This window comes from Sciurus carolinensis, chromosome 17 (assembly GCF_902686445.1).
Source record: "Sciurus carolinensis chromosome 17, mSciCar1.2, whole genome shotgun sequence".
In the NCBI taxonomy this organism is placed as follows: Eukaryota; Metazoa; Chordata; class Mammalia; order Rodentia; family Sciuridae; genus Sciurus; species Sciurus carolinensis.
In genome coordinates, this window is record NC_062229.1 from 4,851,453 (window position 1) to 4,865,801 (window position 14,349).

The 14,349-nt window shown below is 55.8% G+C and overlaps 1 protein-coding gene across 3 annotated transcripts; it reads left to right on the forward strand.

The window, feature by feature from the left end:
* Positions 1 to 2,286: 2,286 nt before the first annotated feature.
* Stxbp2 (syntaxin binding protein 2) lies at positions 2,287 to 10,701 on the forward strand. 3 transcript variants are annotated; one of them, XM_047531786.1, is made up of 19 exons: positions 2,287 to 2,305; positions 3,941 to 3,990; positions 4,247 to 4,328; positions 4,845 to 4,921; positions 5,106 to 5,184; positions 5,271 to 5,374; positions 5,743 to 5,891; positions 6,100 to 6,184; positions 6,284 to 6,414; positions 6,517 to 6,624; positions 6,942 to 6,999; positions 7,151 to 7,216; positions 7,330 to 7,410; positions 7,672 to 7,810; positions 8,249 to 8,358; positions 9,098 to 9,193; positions 9,789 to 9,874; positions 9,973 to 10,130; positions 10,555 to 10,701. In XM_047531786.1, the coding sequence occupies exons 3-19, from the start codon at positions 4,256 to 4,258 to the stop codon at positions 10,638 to 10,640; spliced, it is 1,686 nt and encodes a 561-aa protein (XP_047387742.1). In that variant the 5' UTR covers positions 2,287 to 2,305; positions 3,941 to 3,990; positions 4,247 to 4,255; the 3' UTR covers positions 10,641 to 10,701. The 3 variants fall into 3 exon arrangements, with proteins under 3 accessions (XP_047387742.1, XP_047387741.1, XP_047387743.1); XM_047531785.1 differs by lacking the exon at positions 2,287 to 2,305 and adding an exon at positions 2,736 to 2,818; XM_047531787.1 differs by lacking the exons at positions 2,287 to 2,305; positions 9,098 to 9,193; positions 9,789 to 9,874; positions 9,973 to 10,130; positions 10,555 to 10,701 and adding exons at positions 2,736 to 2,818; positions 8,827 to 9,087.
* Positions 10,702 to 14,349: the final 3,648 nt, after the last annotated feature.

Here is a 14,349-nt window from a genome sequence, read left to right on the forward strand (position 1 = left end):
GCATTAGAACTGCCCTGAGTTCAATCCTCAGACTTGGGGGTGGGCTTTGACGTACACTTCAGGCGGGTGGAACACATGGTATAGGAATTACTTATTGAGATTGAGCTGTTAAAGAAGATGGAGGGAAGGTGGAGGGGGGAAGCTTAGAGGTAGAGCGCTGGCCTCGCCTGCACATGGTTAGATCCCCAGCACTACAAGGGGGGTCAAAAGGAAAAGAAGGGCCTAAACTCCCACCTAGGCTGGCGATCATCCTGGTTTGCCTGTGACTCTAGCATTTTTATTATTGAAAGGCCTGTGCCCTGGAAAACCTCGCAATCTGGGCAACCCAGAATGGGTTATTCTGACATTGTCCTAGAGAAGACTGGCTTCTGTCACGTTCTGGACTGTCACCTCCAGGTGCAGTTGTCAATGCCTCCCCTTTTCTCCACATGAATGACTGCTCTTAGATGTCATTCAGAGGTTAGTCCCTCAGAGAAGCCCCTGAGACCTCCCCACTCACTCCTGTACTTGCTATAGCTGGTTTATTTCCCTCAGGGCAGGATTGCTACTTTCCTTTTTCTCCTCTAGCTTCCACATAGGACAGAACATATAGGGCCCTTGACCTTCTGAGTTTGGCTTATTTCGCTTAAAGTAATGGTCTCAAGTTCCATCTGTTTTCTTGCAAATGCCATAATTTCATTTTTTAGTCAGAATAAAACTCCATTGTGTTTATATACCTCCTTTTCTTTATCCATTCATCAGTGGATGGACCTTTAGGCTGGTTCCATAGTTTGGCTACTCTAAACATGCATATGCATGTATCACTATAGTATGCTGACTTTTTGTGTTTTTTTTAAATTTTATTTATTTTATTTTTTTATATCAGGGATTGAGCCCAGGGACACTTCACCACTGAGCCACATCCCACACCCTTTTTATATTTTATTCTGAGACAGAATCTTGCCAAGTTGCTCAAGACCTTGCTAAGTTGCTAAGACTGGCTGTGAACTCATGATCCTCCTGCCTCAGTGTCCTGAGCCACTGGGATTATAGGTGTGCACACTGTGCCCGGCCCTGACTTTAATTCTTTAGTATAAATACTGAAGAGTAATATAACTGGGTCATATGGTGGTTCTATGCTGAGTCTTTTGAGGAACCTCCATACTGATTTCCATACTGTTTCTGCTAATTTACAATCCCAAAAACAGTGTCAAAAATGTTCCTTTTTCTCCACATCCTGTCCAGCATTTATTAGTTTGTATTCTTACGACTGCCATTCTGAGTGGAGCAAGATGAAATCTCAGTGCAGTTTGATTTGCATTTCCCTAATTGCTAATGATGTTGAACATTAAAAACTATATTTGTTGGTCATTCATATTTATTCTTTCAAGAAGTATGTTTAATTCATTCGCTCATTTATTAGTTTGGTTATTTGTGGGCTTTGGTGTTGAGTTCTTTGTACATTCTAGATATTAATCCTCTGTCAGAAAAGTAGCTAGCAAAGATTTTTCTCCCATTCTGTGTGCTCTCTCTTCACACTTGTTTCCTTTGCTGTGCAGAAGCTTTTTAATTTGATACCATCCTATTTGTTAACTCTCAGCATTATTTCCTGAGCTTTAGGGGTCCTATGGGGAGAGTCTTTGCCCCCCAGGAAACTTTAAGTGTCCCATGGGTGGGTAGGCCTTCTGGTCTTACTCCTGTGTCCTATGTAAGTGGCAGAGGGTCCCACACCTAGGAAACTCTCCCCACCTTTATAATTGGGGATTGAACCCAATGGCAGTCTCCCACTGAACTACATCTCCAGTGTATTTCTTTATTTCTTGAGACAGGGTCTCCCTAAATCACCTAGGCTGGCTTCAACCTTGTGATCCTCCTGCCTCCTGAGTAACTGGGATTACAGTTATGTGCCACTGTGCTGGGCTTGGAACACACTTAACATGGCCAAGTGAAGAAACCAGTTCAGATGAGCAGGACTCTGTACTCACACACATCACGTTAGATCTGTAACCTCATTTGTATGGGTGCTGTTGGGACTGTGCCCTCAGAAGCAACAGGAACAGGCACTAAAATTCCGAGTTGAGTGTAACTGTGTGCATGTAAGCTTGTCACTCACCCCATGTGTATAACGGTTGTGAATTAGATGGTCAGCCTATGAAGTTAAGTGTGTATGTCTAATAACAAGCGTTCTTTCAGGTACAGCTCCTGGCTCAAATTCCAATAGGTTCACTCATATGGTCTTGAACTGGGGGTCCCGCGGATTTTGTTTCCTCCTCTGCACCGAATTCCGTGTTATCAAGCAGGATTGAGAGAAAATTGTAAAGCTCAGGTGCGTGGCACACGGTGGATGTCCAGGCTTCCTTTCTGCTGGTGCTGCTGCTAAACTTTGGAGTACAGTAGACAAGTGGGTCCTGGGTCCAGACCAGGAGGTTTGGGAGCCCCGGTCCTCCAGTGGACACACTGCATCGCGCAGACAGAGGAACTTCTGGACAGGATGCTGGTTGTGCCTGTGTTAGGCAAAGGGCTAATTGTCCTGCGATCCCTTTCTCACCGCGCACAAGCCAGGGGAATGTGTCCGAGCTCTCGTCCGTGAGCGCGCGGTCGGGGTCGGGGTGTGCCCCTTCATTGACTCGGTGGACACACCTGCCCGCCCAATCCGCGCCGGAAAGGTTCCCGTGGTCTCCGCTAGAGCCGGCGGCGGGGCGGGGCCAGGTGCGCAGGGGCGGGGCCCACGTGGGTGACGCGCAGAGCCACGCCTCCACCTTGGGACAGACCCGGAAGCGGCGGCGTCGCTCCAGGGGGAAGATGGCGCCCTCAGGGCTGAAGGCGGTGGTGGGGGAAAGTGAGTGCCTTCCCGGGGCGGGGCTCTGGTGTCCCCTGCGGGGCGGGGGCCGGGGCGCACGGGCTCTGGGAGCCCAGGACCCCGGCGGGGACTTGGGGCCCAGGCTGGGTGCCCGAGCGTCTGACCCTCGAGGGGGCGGGCGGGGACTTGGCTCCAGCGGACGCCCCGTTCCTCAGGTGCTGCAGCGGAACAGAGTTGGGCTCCGGGGACCCAGAGGAGCTGGTAGGGGGTGGCGGAGGCTGGAGACAAGACCCTCGGGCCTCCTAAACTGCCTGCAGGAGGAGGTCATAGCTGGACCTTTCCAGACTCGGTCTCTCAGCCGGGCAAAGTTCTGGGGCTGGACTCTAGTGTCCCCACCGTGCGCTGGTCAGCGATTCCAGGTGGTGTCAGCGCTCAGAGGGCGTGTCCAGGCCCCACGGGGAGGTGGAGGCGCCCTCCTCCTTGCCCAGTTCTCAGAAGCGCCCTGCAGCGTGAGGACCCAGGCGTCCGGGCCTCGCGGGCCCAGGTCCTCTACCCCTCCCCCACCTCCCATAGTTCCGGCCTCAGCTGCTCCTTCCGCCCTGTTGGTGCTGATAACAGTGGACGTGACACTGCGGACCGGCCAAGCGAGGCCACCCTGTTCCTTCTCTCCATCCCTTCCTTTGGGCAGGGCAAACCGGCTCAGATCTCCAGCACTCCAACTCAAAAGGGAGATCCTTATACAGTGGGCGATGGGGAGAGGGGATACAAATGAGGAAACTGAGGACTCGTGATTGACGGGGTGGGCACAGCCAGGCATACGCCAGACCTGGGAACGTGGGATCTTGCCGTCTTGTCTAAGTGGGTCTAATGGAGGTGGTAGCGGGTCTGGTTGCTAACCCCATAGCAGGAAGACTGGAGGTAACTGGTGGGGAGGCAGACCCTTCCTCTCTACTCACTCATGGGTTTATGAAGTGGCTACTTTTGCCCCAAGCCCTGTGCTGCTTAGGAACTTATGGTTCTTAGGCAAGTTGCCTGTCCTCTCAGAACCTGTTGCCCTGTCTGTAAACTGAGAGGAGCTGCCTCACCGGATCAGAGGGCAGGGGTGAACGGGAATTAAGATGAGAGTCTAGCATCCTGAGCCCTCTCCACCCTTCCTCACAGAAATTCTGAGTGGAGTCATTCGGAGCGTCAAAAAGGATGGGGAATGGAAGGTAGGGTAACCAGAGTCGGCCCCTTGCCCCAGCCTACATGCAAGGGGGTTCCTCAATGTGGTACCTGCAAGAACTCCTTGAGGAGGCTGTTGGTTCAGTGGGTGGAGCTGGGTGTATGGGTCTTGGGTCCTCTGGCCCAGCCAACCCTTGAAACTGTTCATCCCTCCACTGCCCCTGCCCATTCTGGGGCTAGCCATGGCTTCTTCTGCCTATTGTCTGCCCTTTGATTCATTTGTCTGTCCATCCACCTGGACAGGTGCTCATCATGGACCACCCAAGTATGCGCATCCTGTCATCCTGCTGTAAAATGTCAGACATCCTGGCTGAGGGCATCACCAGTGAGTGGACACCCCCACCTCATGCTCTGGATAGAACCTGAGTGTGGGATCTCCTGAATGTGGGGCCCTTGGGTATAGCTCTTGAATGTGAGATGCCTTGAGATTGTCCCAAACTCCAGAGTATGCTATCTCTCCCTTCATAGACTATCAGAGCATGTGACCAAGTACACCTATCAGGTATGCAAGCTGAGTTCAGGAGACCATGGGGTCCCACAAAGGACTCTGGCTGAAATCCTTAACAGGGACCGCTAAGGGACCTCTTTGACCGTGTAGGCCTGTGTAGAACTCCCAGAGTGGACTCTGAATCTGGCCTCTTACCGAATGCCTAGCCTTCTGTAGGTGATCTCTAGGGGTATGGCTGTGTGGTCCTAAAGGTGCAGAACCCTATAGCTCTTTGGTGAGTGACTCCTAGGTGTCTTATTTCCTGCTTAGAGCTTCAGGTAACGCAGCTCCCCTAAGCATCCAATTCCCCAAGCCTGTCCCACCCATGAGTGCCCCTTCTTCTGTTGCTACTAGTTGTTGAAGACATCAACAAACGGCGAGAACCCATCCCCAGCCTGGAGGCAATTTATTTGCTGAGCCCCACAGAGAAGGTGCCTCTATGAGTGAGCGTGCTCGTGGGTGCATGCATATGTGTGCTCCTGTGTGTGCGTGTATGTGCGTGTGGCCTCTGGGCATGCCTGCATCTGGAAGAGGATGGGCAGCGGCTGGGGGGCTCAGGCAGAGGATGGGTCTGGTGCACGGGGTCAGGCCCAAAAAGTGATCCGCATTCCCCAGTCGGTTCAGGCTCTGATCGCAGACTTCCGCGGAACCCCAACCTTCACCTACAAAGCGGCACACATCTTCTTCACTGACAGTGAGTGAGGAGAGTTGGGGATGTGGAAGGCAGGGGGCGGGGGTGTAGGGTGGCTCTTGTCTGACGGCCCCTCCTGCCCACCCCAGCCTGCCCCGAGCCCCTGTTCAGTGAGCTGGGCCGCTCTCGCCTGGCAAAGGTGGTGAAGACGCTGAAAGAAATCCACCTTGCCTTCCTCCCCTACGAGGCTCAGGTACAACCCAGGTGGAGGTGGGGTGTCTGTGACCCAGTACCAGAAATAGATGCTGAGACAGGACTTCCACAGAGAGTCAGAGAGGGAAGGAGCCAAGCCAGGAGCTTTGTGAGCCTCACAGATATGGGCAACTGGCATACCATCCCTCTGGGCAGCTCCAGGGGGCAACATGGAGTCCTCCAAGGGGGAGGAGGAGGACTGGGGGACTCATCTATGGACTCCTCCAGGCATTGATTGCCAGACTGCCTTGAGACTGGCAAAGCAGACTCCAGAGACCTGGGAAGGCCCCAGGCAGATGCAGGTGGCAGCAGCTGAAAGTTAGGCAGGTTTGCACCTACAGTGGTGGCCCTGGCACTTCTGTCCTCCAGGTGTTCTCCCTGGATGTCCCCCACAGCACTTACAACCTCTACTGCCCCTTCCGGGCAGGGGAGCGAGCACGGCAGCTCGATGCACTGGCCCAGCAAATTGCTACGCTGTGTGCCACTCTGCAGGAGTACCCAGCCATCCGCTACCGCAAGTGGGGACCCAGCCCAGCCCGTGGCCCCAGTGCTGCCCTCTGACTTTGACCCCATCCTACATCCAGCTTTTAACCTCTCTAAGGACCCCAGCCCTGATCCTCACTCTGACCTCTAACTCCCACCCTCAACCCCACCTTTAACCCCCTGACTGTGACCCGTCCTCCCAGACCCCATAATCTAATGTCCTGTGTCTGACCCCACTTCCAGAGGTCCAGAAGACACAGCCCAGTTGGCCCATGCAGTCCTGGCCAAGTTGAACGCCTTCAAGGCAGACACCCCCAGTCTGGGCGAGGTGAGGGGATGCTGGGGAGATGAGTCAGGGCCCTGCAGGGTCAGGGTCAGGGTCAGGGTCAGCATCCTTATTCCTGCCTCTGCCTCCTGAGCCATCTAGGGCCCTGAGAAGACCCGCTCACAGCTGCTGATTGTGGACCGAGCAGCAGACCCTGTGTCCCCACTGCTACATGAGCTAACGTTCCAGGCCATGGCTTATGACCTGTTGGACATCGAACAGGACACATACAGGTGGGAAGACGCTGGAGCCCACTGACCCCAGTTGCTCCTAACCTGGGTCCCTTGTTCTTACCAAGTGCCCTGACCCTGTGTCCCACCTTCCTGCCCTCGCAGGTATGAGACCACTGGGCTGAGTGAGGCACGGGAGAAGGCTGTCCTGCTGGATGAGGACGATGACCTGTGGGTGGAGCTTCGGCACATGCACATCGCTGATGTGTCCAAGTGCGTGCGTGTGGTGGGTGCTGGAGGTGTGGGTCCGCCTGGTGCCCCTACCTCCTTCCTCCATGTGGGCCTGGTACGTGGCTTGGGAACCCTACTGCACCCAGGTTTTGGGTCCTCAGGACTGCCCCTCCATAAGCCACACCCCTCAGTGGGACCCTTGACCGGCACCAACCTCACCCTACCTCCTGAACCCCCAGGGACATGTCCCTGTCTGTCATCCCCAAATGCGAACATGCACTAACCTCATGCTGAAGTCTCAGCACCAGCCCCGTCTCACCCTACCCTTCCCATCTCACCCTGCCCTCCCTCTTGGCTAGGAGGGTCACGGAGCTTCTGAAGACGTTCTGTGAGAGCAAGAGGCTGACCACTGACAAGGTAGCCCTCCCACACTCCAACCTTGGCTGCGAGTGGAGGAAAGCCCCTCCCCACTGGGGCGGGGCCTCATCCAGGGTGCCGAGCTTGGAGTGGAGCCCGGTGGGCAGGGCCTGTCCTCACGCCGCCTGTGCTGTCTCCCACACTCCCTCAGGCCAACATCAAAGACCTGTCCCACATCCTGAAAAAGATGCCGCAGTACCAGAAGGAGCTGAACAAGGTGACAGAGCCCGGGTGGGTGGAACCTCCATCCATGGGCTGCCGGAGCCCCTAACCCCGGGCTCTGCCGTGACTCAGCGTCTGTGACCCCCACTCCCACACCCCACTCTGCAGTATTCTACGCACCTGCATTTAGCCGACGACTGCATGAAACACTTCAAGGGCTCTGTGGAGAAGCTGTGCGGTGTGGAGCAGGTGTGGGTGGGGCCTACCCACAAAGGGCGGTCCCCGGGGAGGGGTGGGGTTTGGGAGTGGGCGGAGCCTGCAGGGGAGGGCCCTGTTGAGCCACTGGGCATGTGGAGTAGGAGCCTTAGAGGGGTGGGACCTGGTGGGGGGTTCTCGGAGGTGAGACTAGAGTGAGGGGTGGAGCTTGCGGGGAGGTGGTCCTGGGGCAGGGCGAGGCCTTGGACAAGTGGGGCCTTGGGATACCTGTTACAAAGATGAGATACCCCACAGGACCTGGCCATGGGCTCTGATGCAGAGGGCGAGAAGATCAAGGATGCCATGAAGTTAATCGTCCCTGTGCTGCTGGATGCAGCGGTGCCACCCTATGACAAGATTCGGGTCCTGTTACTCTACATCCTCCTACGGAATGGTGGGTGGGAGGCGTGGGGAGGTCTTGGGACTCCCCCTTCCACCAGTATCTCCAACAATCCCGGAAACCTTTCAGCCCTGCAACTTCCCAGTCACCAGGCATGGTGAACCCTGCAGATCCGCTTTCTGGACCCTGTGACCTTCCTCCATTCACATGAGCCTCTCCTTGACATGAACCCCCCTGCCCATTAACATGGAAATTCCCAAATTGTCATTCCCTCTACTAATTCTGGAGGACCGAATTCTTCTCCCTCAGGGATGCCCATCCAGAGCTTCCCTGGCATGAGAATTTCCCTTTACAGTAACTCCAGGGGCTGCCTGGATCCTGAGGACCTCCCACAGCAGGATATCCATCAGAGTCCTGGGATACCTTACCCCACCTCCAGCCCTCTTAGCCCAGGACCTTGTGTAGCCACTTTCTGACCCCCTTCCTCCCCAGGTGTGAGCGAGGAGAACCTGGCCAAGCTGATCCAACATGCCAATGTGCAGGCCTACAGCAGCCTTATCCGGAACCTGGAGCAGCTGGGGGGCACGGTCACCAATCCTGGGGTATGCCAGGAGCAGGGTTAGAGGCTGGGTGGAAGGAGGGTGTGGGCTTGGGAGAGGGCAGGAGTCAGAACCTGGACCTGTGGTTTTGGGTACAGGCACACGTGGCTCATGGGGACAGTGCCAGGGCCAATCCTAGGTCACACAGTAGGTGGCAGGGTGAGGTGTGCTTACTGCCACACCGGTCCTGGTGACAGCAGATTGTGGGGTGTATGGTTGAGTGCTAGAGGTATGGGAGGGTCACCAGCATTGAGGGGCAGGGCCCCAGATGACTTGGGGCTCCCAGAGACCACAGTGGATGCCCCCACCCCATCCAGCACACACACGGCAGCTTCCTGCACTCAACTCTCGGTTTAGTCTCTCCTGTCTCTCTCTGGCCCTATGTGTCCCTCCTCCCCTGGTCCTACCTCCTCCATGGGCCCTGTGTGCCCCTGTGTCCCATCTGTCTCCTTGTCCCTGTGTCTCTCAAAGGTCTCTGTTTCTCTGTGTTTGCCATATCTCTGTCTTCCATCTTTCTGTCTTCTTTCTCTTTGCTCCCTGTCTCTTTCCTTCCACCACGTTCCTTCTCTGCCCCCGGCTTCTGTCCCTATCTCTCTATCTCAGTCTCCCTGAATCTCTCTATCCATTGCACCTCTTCATCTTTGTCTGCCAACCCCTGCTAGCCAGATGAGGCCCCAGTCCCATCTGTGACCCACCTCCTTCCCCCCAACCCCCTACTGGCCCCACCTGGCCCTGCCTGCAGGGCTCAGGGACTTCAATCCGGCTGGAGCGGAGGGAACGAAGGGAGCCCACCTATCAGCTGTCCCGCTGGACTCCGATCATCAAGGACGTGATGGAGGTACTCGGGTGGGGGCTTGGGGCCCTGTCCCCTGATCCTGTTGACCTCCCTCCTCCTCCTCGTGCTAAGCCTCAGGGCTTAATGGAAAATCCCTCATTACTGGCATTCTCCTGACACCCAGTCTCCTCTGGTCACCCCAAACACACACCCCAGGAATTAGGGCAGCAGAGAGCCCTTCAGCTGAGGAGTCACTTCCCCTCCACTCGCTGGCCGCCGCCTCTGCTTCCCTCTGTTCTCCTCCTTCAAACCCGGAAACCCTCCCTCACCAGCCCTTGTCCATCCTGAGGCCTGAAAGCAGGAAGGTGAAGCAGTTGCAGGCCAGGGCTGTGGCCTCTCTCTGTCCTTGTAGAGTTCTGTGCCCCTTCCTGCTGGTGGCCCAGCTGCCCTGGCTTCCCCTCTGCATGGAGCTCGGAAACCTGGATTCCCAGGTCCCCAGGGGCTGAGGGTGTTGACCCCTGGCTCCCCAGGGGGCAGGAGGTGCAGATGGCTCCAGTTTGTCAGGATCTTGACCTCTGAACATACTGATGGTGGAGACTCCCGTCCTTGGTCCCCATTGTCTGGGCACCTCTCCTAAACCTTCTCCTTGGCCTCCCAGGACGTGGTGGAGGACCGCCTGGACCGAAAGCTGTGGCCCTTTGTGTCAGACCCTGCTCCCACATCCAGCTCCCAGGCTGCTGTCAGGTGAGGTCCTGGGGGTGCCCTTCACCTTCATCCAGGCCCACATTCGGGGGTGGGGTTGTTTACGGCCTGGACTGACCCCTGCCTCCCTCCCCACACAGTGCTCGCTTTGGCCACTGGCACAAGAACAAGGTGGGCATCGAGGCTCGGCCTGGGCCTAGGCTCATCGTGTACATCGTGGGTGGTGTGGCCATGTCAGAGATGAGGGCCGCCTATGAGGTGACCAGGGCCACTGAGGGCAAGTGGGAGGTACTTATTGGTGAGTAGCCAGGACTGGGGTCCTCAGGGGGCTGGCCTTGGGGTTCCCTGGGAAGCTGGAGCTAGGCCTTGGCCTCTGGTGTCTGGGGCTGGACTCTGGGGTCCCTGGGGTTCTGGGATTAGACTTAGGTCCCTGGAGGTCTGGGGGTGGTCCTTAGGGGTTTGGGGTGGACTTTGAGGGCCCTAGGGGTGGTGGATCCTGGACTCCAGGGTTTCTGGGGGGCTGGGGCTTAGGGTGCCAGGGAAGAGGTCACTTGGGGCCTGCACTCTCATGTTCCTAAGTCTCTAGATTCCTGAATTCTAGAAAGTCAGGGTCTTGGTTTGCAGAGAGGCAGGGACAGGCCTTCGACCAGCCAGGAACCTGAGCAGGGGGCACCAGAGGCCAAGACAGCACCCCATTCTTCCCACTCTCCCCTTCTGACCAGGCTCCTCACACATTCTCACCCCGACCCGATTCCTGGATGACCTCAAGACACTGGACCAGAAGCTGGAGGACATTTCCCTGCCCTGACCTTGTCCCCCACCTCTGACCACTCCTCTCCAGAGAATAAACTCTTCCCTTCTCTCTGCCAGCCAGAACCCACCTCGCTTTCTTCCCAGGATAGGCCCTGGGAGCTGAGCGGGATCAGCTCTGTGCTAAGGCCTTACACAGGCCGCCTGGACCTTGCCCTGGCCCTGAGGGCATCCTCAGCGCTTGTGTGGTTCAAAATCTGGGCTCTGATTTGACAGTGGGGTGGCCCTAAGGTTTGCGAGACCCTGGCCACCTTGCTGGGTCCCCCATGCAAAAACAAGGCCATGAATAACAGCTGCTTTGCAGAGAAGATGACCATCAGCAGCGCAGGCGGACGGCAGCTCCTCCACTCGCAGTTGCAACAGGACCGTTACCATTACCATTGAGGGGCACAGCAGGCAGGCCTCATGGGACTGTCCCCAGGGGACCTGCGGCCCCATGAAGCTGAGGTTGCCTCTGGCTCCAGAACGAGGGTCTGCATTGAGTGAGGCAGCCCCACGCTCTCTTCCTGCGCATCCCCAGCCCCGTGCTCACAGGGCTCCCGACTGCAGGCGGGCTGGGCCTTCACTTGGTGAAGCTGTTTGCCAGGGTTGTCATAACAAAGCGCCACAGACTGAAGGCTTACTGAGACCAAGGTGCCCCCCAGGTTGACTTCTTCTGAGGCCCCTCCCTTTGGATTGTAGACAGATCTCCATGTCCTCACATGACTGTCCCTCGGTGTGTCAGTGTCCTAATTTTCTCTCTCCCAAGGACACCAGTCGTTTTGGATTAGGGCCCACCTTATGACCTCATTTTACTTAATTATCTCCTGAAAGACCGCATTTCCAGGTACAGCCGTTCTGAGATCCTGGGGGTCAGGACCTCAGCATGTGAATCGGGGGAGTCACAGGTAGCCTCAGCACTTAGCTGAATTGAGGTGACTAGGAGCCAGGAGGACACAGACTTGGCCAGGCAGGCCATCCAGCCAGGAAGCTGTGGGAGGCAGAGGGCACCCTGTCTGGGGTGGTCAGGGAAGGCTTTCCCGGAAGAATGAAAATCAGGAGGGGGAAGGGAGGGGAGGAGAGAGGAGCGGGGCTCGGTGGGGGCAAAGGCAGAGAGGGCGGAGAGCAGCCGCCGTGGCTCGAGGGAGGGCGCTGACCAGCGGCAAGGTCTGCGCACTGGGGCCCCGCAGGCTGGGAGTAATGGGAACAATGGCTGGAACTGAGCTGGGCTTAGCTCCGGCCCTGGTGCCCTGCTGAGTGGGGTCCCTGAGGAGGGCGCAGTGTGGGGAAGCCGGGAATAACTCCCCCTCGCGGGGCGCTGCTTATTTCCTCTCCCTCGCCTCCAAGGTTGTGGCCCATCCTGAAGCTGGGCCAGGAGTGGTGACAGGGCACTGGGGACCCTCCTGATTTTGAGGTCACAGATCGTTTCGAGAGTTCAGAGAAATCTAAGGACACTTCCCAGAAAAATTACACACACCAGTATGCAGATGGGGCCTGAGACAAACTGCGATTCAGCAGCTGTGGGATTCATGTGTCCCCCACCCAGGCCCAGATGTCGGGCACGCGGATGGGGTGCAGGCAAGAAAGATTTGGCGCAGGCCCCTGAGACGGCGTCGTGGATGCACGGTGACAGGGACCCGTTTGAACTGGTGGAAGACCGAGGGAGTGGGAGGGACGCACCGAGTTATTTAAACGACGGTCCTGGGATTCTGGGAAGCCGCGGCTTGGCTCCAGGACCCGCCTGTGTAGTGAAGCGTGGAGAGCGCCAGGGGGCGCTGCGGCTCAATTTTACGGTTTCTTTGATCTTTGGTATGTGTGACTGAACTTGGGCGACCCTAATCAGAGGTGACAGGAAGTAGGTCGAGGGTTATTCTGTGGTTCTCAGCATAGACAAAACCCTGTTGTGTAAACCACCTCCGTTTCTGCTCCTTATACTTAGATAACTTAATGTTTCTGCACTAAAGACAAATATTGTAAATATTCATGGGCCCCTATGGACTACAGCATCTGGCATTTTTCTATACTAGAAAAGCATCTCACCAACCCTCTACACACATTCTGCAAAATCCTCAAAACCCTCATTTTGGGAATAAACCTCAACCTTCCCCTCTCTGCATCCCTTGAGATTGACTTCCACAACTCCATTTTCCACCTTTCTCAGACTGATGTCCCTCGAACAGTTCACACTATTCCTGCCCCAGGGCCTTAGTACCTGCTGCTCCTGGTCTGCAACTACTTCTTCCTCCTTTGCCATCTCAGCTCAGATGTCACCACCTCAGAGAGATCCTCTGCTTTCCTCCCTCATAGTATTAATCACTGTGTGGCACCTTTTCTTTTTGGTTCTTTTCCTGCCCTGGGAACTGTCCCGCATTCTAGATTGGGCCGGTTACTTCCTCACGACTAGTGTAACTTGTTCCCTAGAACACACCCCCCGCTTTGACCTCCTATTTCTCCTTCACAGGTGCTTAGGACAACAGCCTTGGTTCCAACCAGACTGAGCTGCAGCCAGTGTAATACATGAGACTGGGTACTCCCTCCTCACATTGGGGGTCTGGAAAGCCACCTAGCCAAGACTGATCACCAGGCTCAGGGGCTGTCCCTCGTTCTCAGGATCTCTCCACGTGAAGATGCTAGCAGCCACCAGGTCTGCATAATAATCCCGGAGGAGTATTTCCAACTGTACCCTTCCCTTGGCTAGCATTAGCTGTGACAGAATTTTCTCTGTCAGCAACTAGTTGGTTTGTACAAAGTAACAACCTGATATAACAACCTGATACATTTTTCTTCTGTATTATTTATGGAATTTCTGAGGTCACTGGACATGAGCTCAGTAGGGAGGCCTGGAGTGGGGACAAGTCTCAGGGCCATTTTTCGGTCACATTGTACTGGGCAAGAACACTGGTGAGTTTGTTTGTGTAATCACAGGGTGGGAGAGCTTCTCCTGTGTTGTACAGACTCTACAATGATTGTTGGAATAGCAAGAGGGAGAGGTTTGTGGTCTTGAACTTGCTTAACTTAAAAAAAGTCAGGGGCTGAAGGTGTGGCTCAGTGGTGGAGCGCTTGCCTGGCACCAAATCTGCTCAACTTTTAAAAGCCTCAGGGTCCCGGGCAACCTGGAGCTTCCAGCTGAAGCAGGAGAGGTGGTGGTGAAGCAGGGAGCCCAGGATCCCTGGCAGAAGAGGGGGAGGACAAATAGGGTGCAGTGAGACCCCAGGGAGGGGCCTGCAAGCAGGAAAAGGAAGTGGTGTGACTCGTTAGCCAAGGAAAGCTGGCGGAAATGAGACGCGTGGAGAACAGACCCGAGTCCCGGAGGGGCACTCACACAGCACGGAGCCAGGGAGCTTCCCCTTTCAATTTTTTTTTTTTTTTTTTTGCGGGGGGAGTGGTAAAGTTGCTCAAAATCTTAAAACACAGATTAACCAACAGTTGCACCCAAGAACATTGTGAGACTGTGTCTGGCGTGGGGAAGCGGCCCTCAAGCAGAAAGGTTTTTGCTCGACTGGGGCCAGAAATGGGACTCCAGGAGTCTTTGAGGTGGACAGGACCGGACAGGGAAATCTCAGTCACAGGTCCCTCTCCCTTGGGTTCCACCAAAGTTCTTTTCTGAGACCCCTCAGAATCTCAGTGGTTGAGCCAAGTGGGGTGGTGGACACCTGTAATCCCAGCAGCTGGGGAGGCTGAGGTAGGAGGATGGAGAATTCAAAGCCAGCCTCAGCAACTCATTGAGG

Excerpts from the sequence above, each read along its gene's own strand:
- Stxbp2 (XM_047531785.1), top strand. The coding sequence starts at position 2,782 with ATGGCGCCCTCAGGGCTGAAGGCGGTGGTGGGGGAAA. Across the intron at positions 5,892-6,099 it reads CCAGCCATCCGCTACCGCAA|AGGTCCAGAAGACACAGCCC; the intron begins GTGGGGACCCAG and ends CCCCACTTCCAG. Across the intron at positions 9,875-9,972 it reads AGCTCCCAGGCTGCTGTCAG|TGCTCGCTTTGGCCACTGGC; the intron begins GTGAGGTCCTGG and ends CTCCCCACACAG.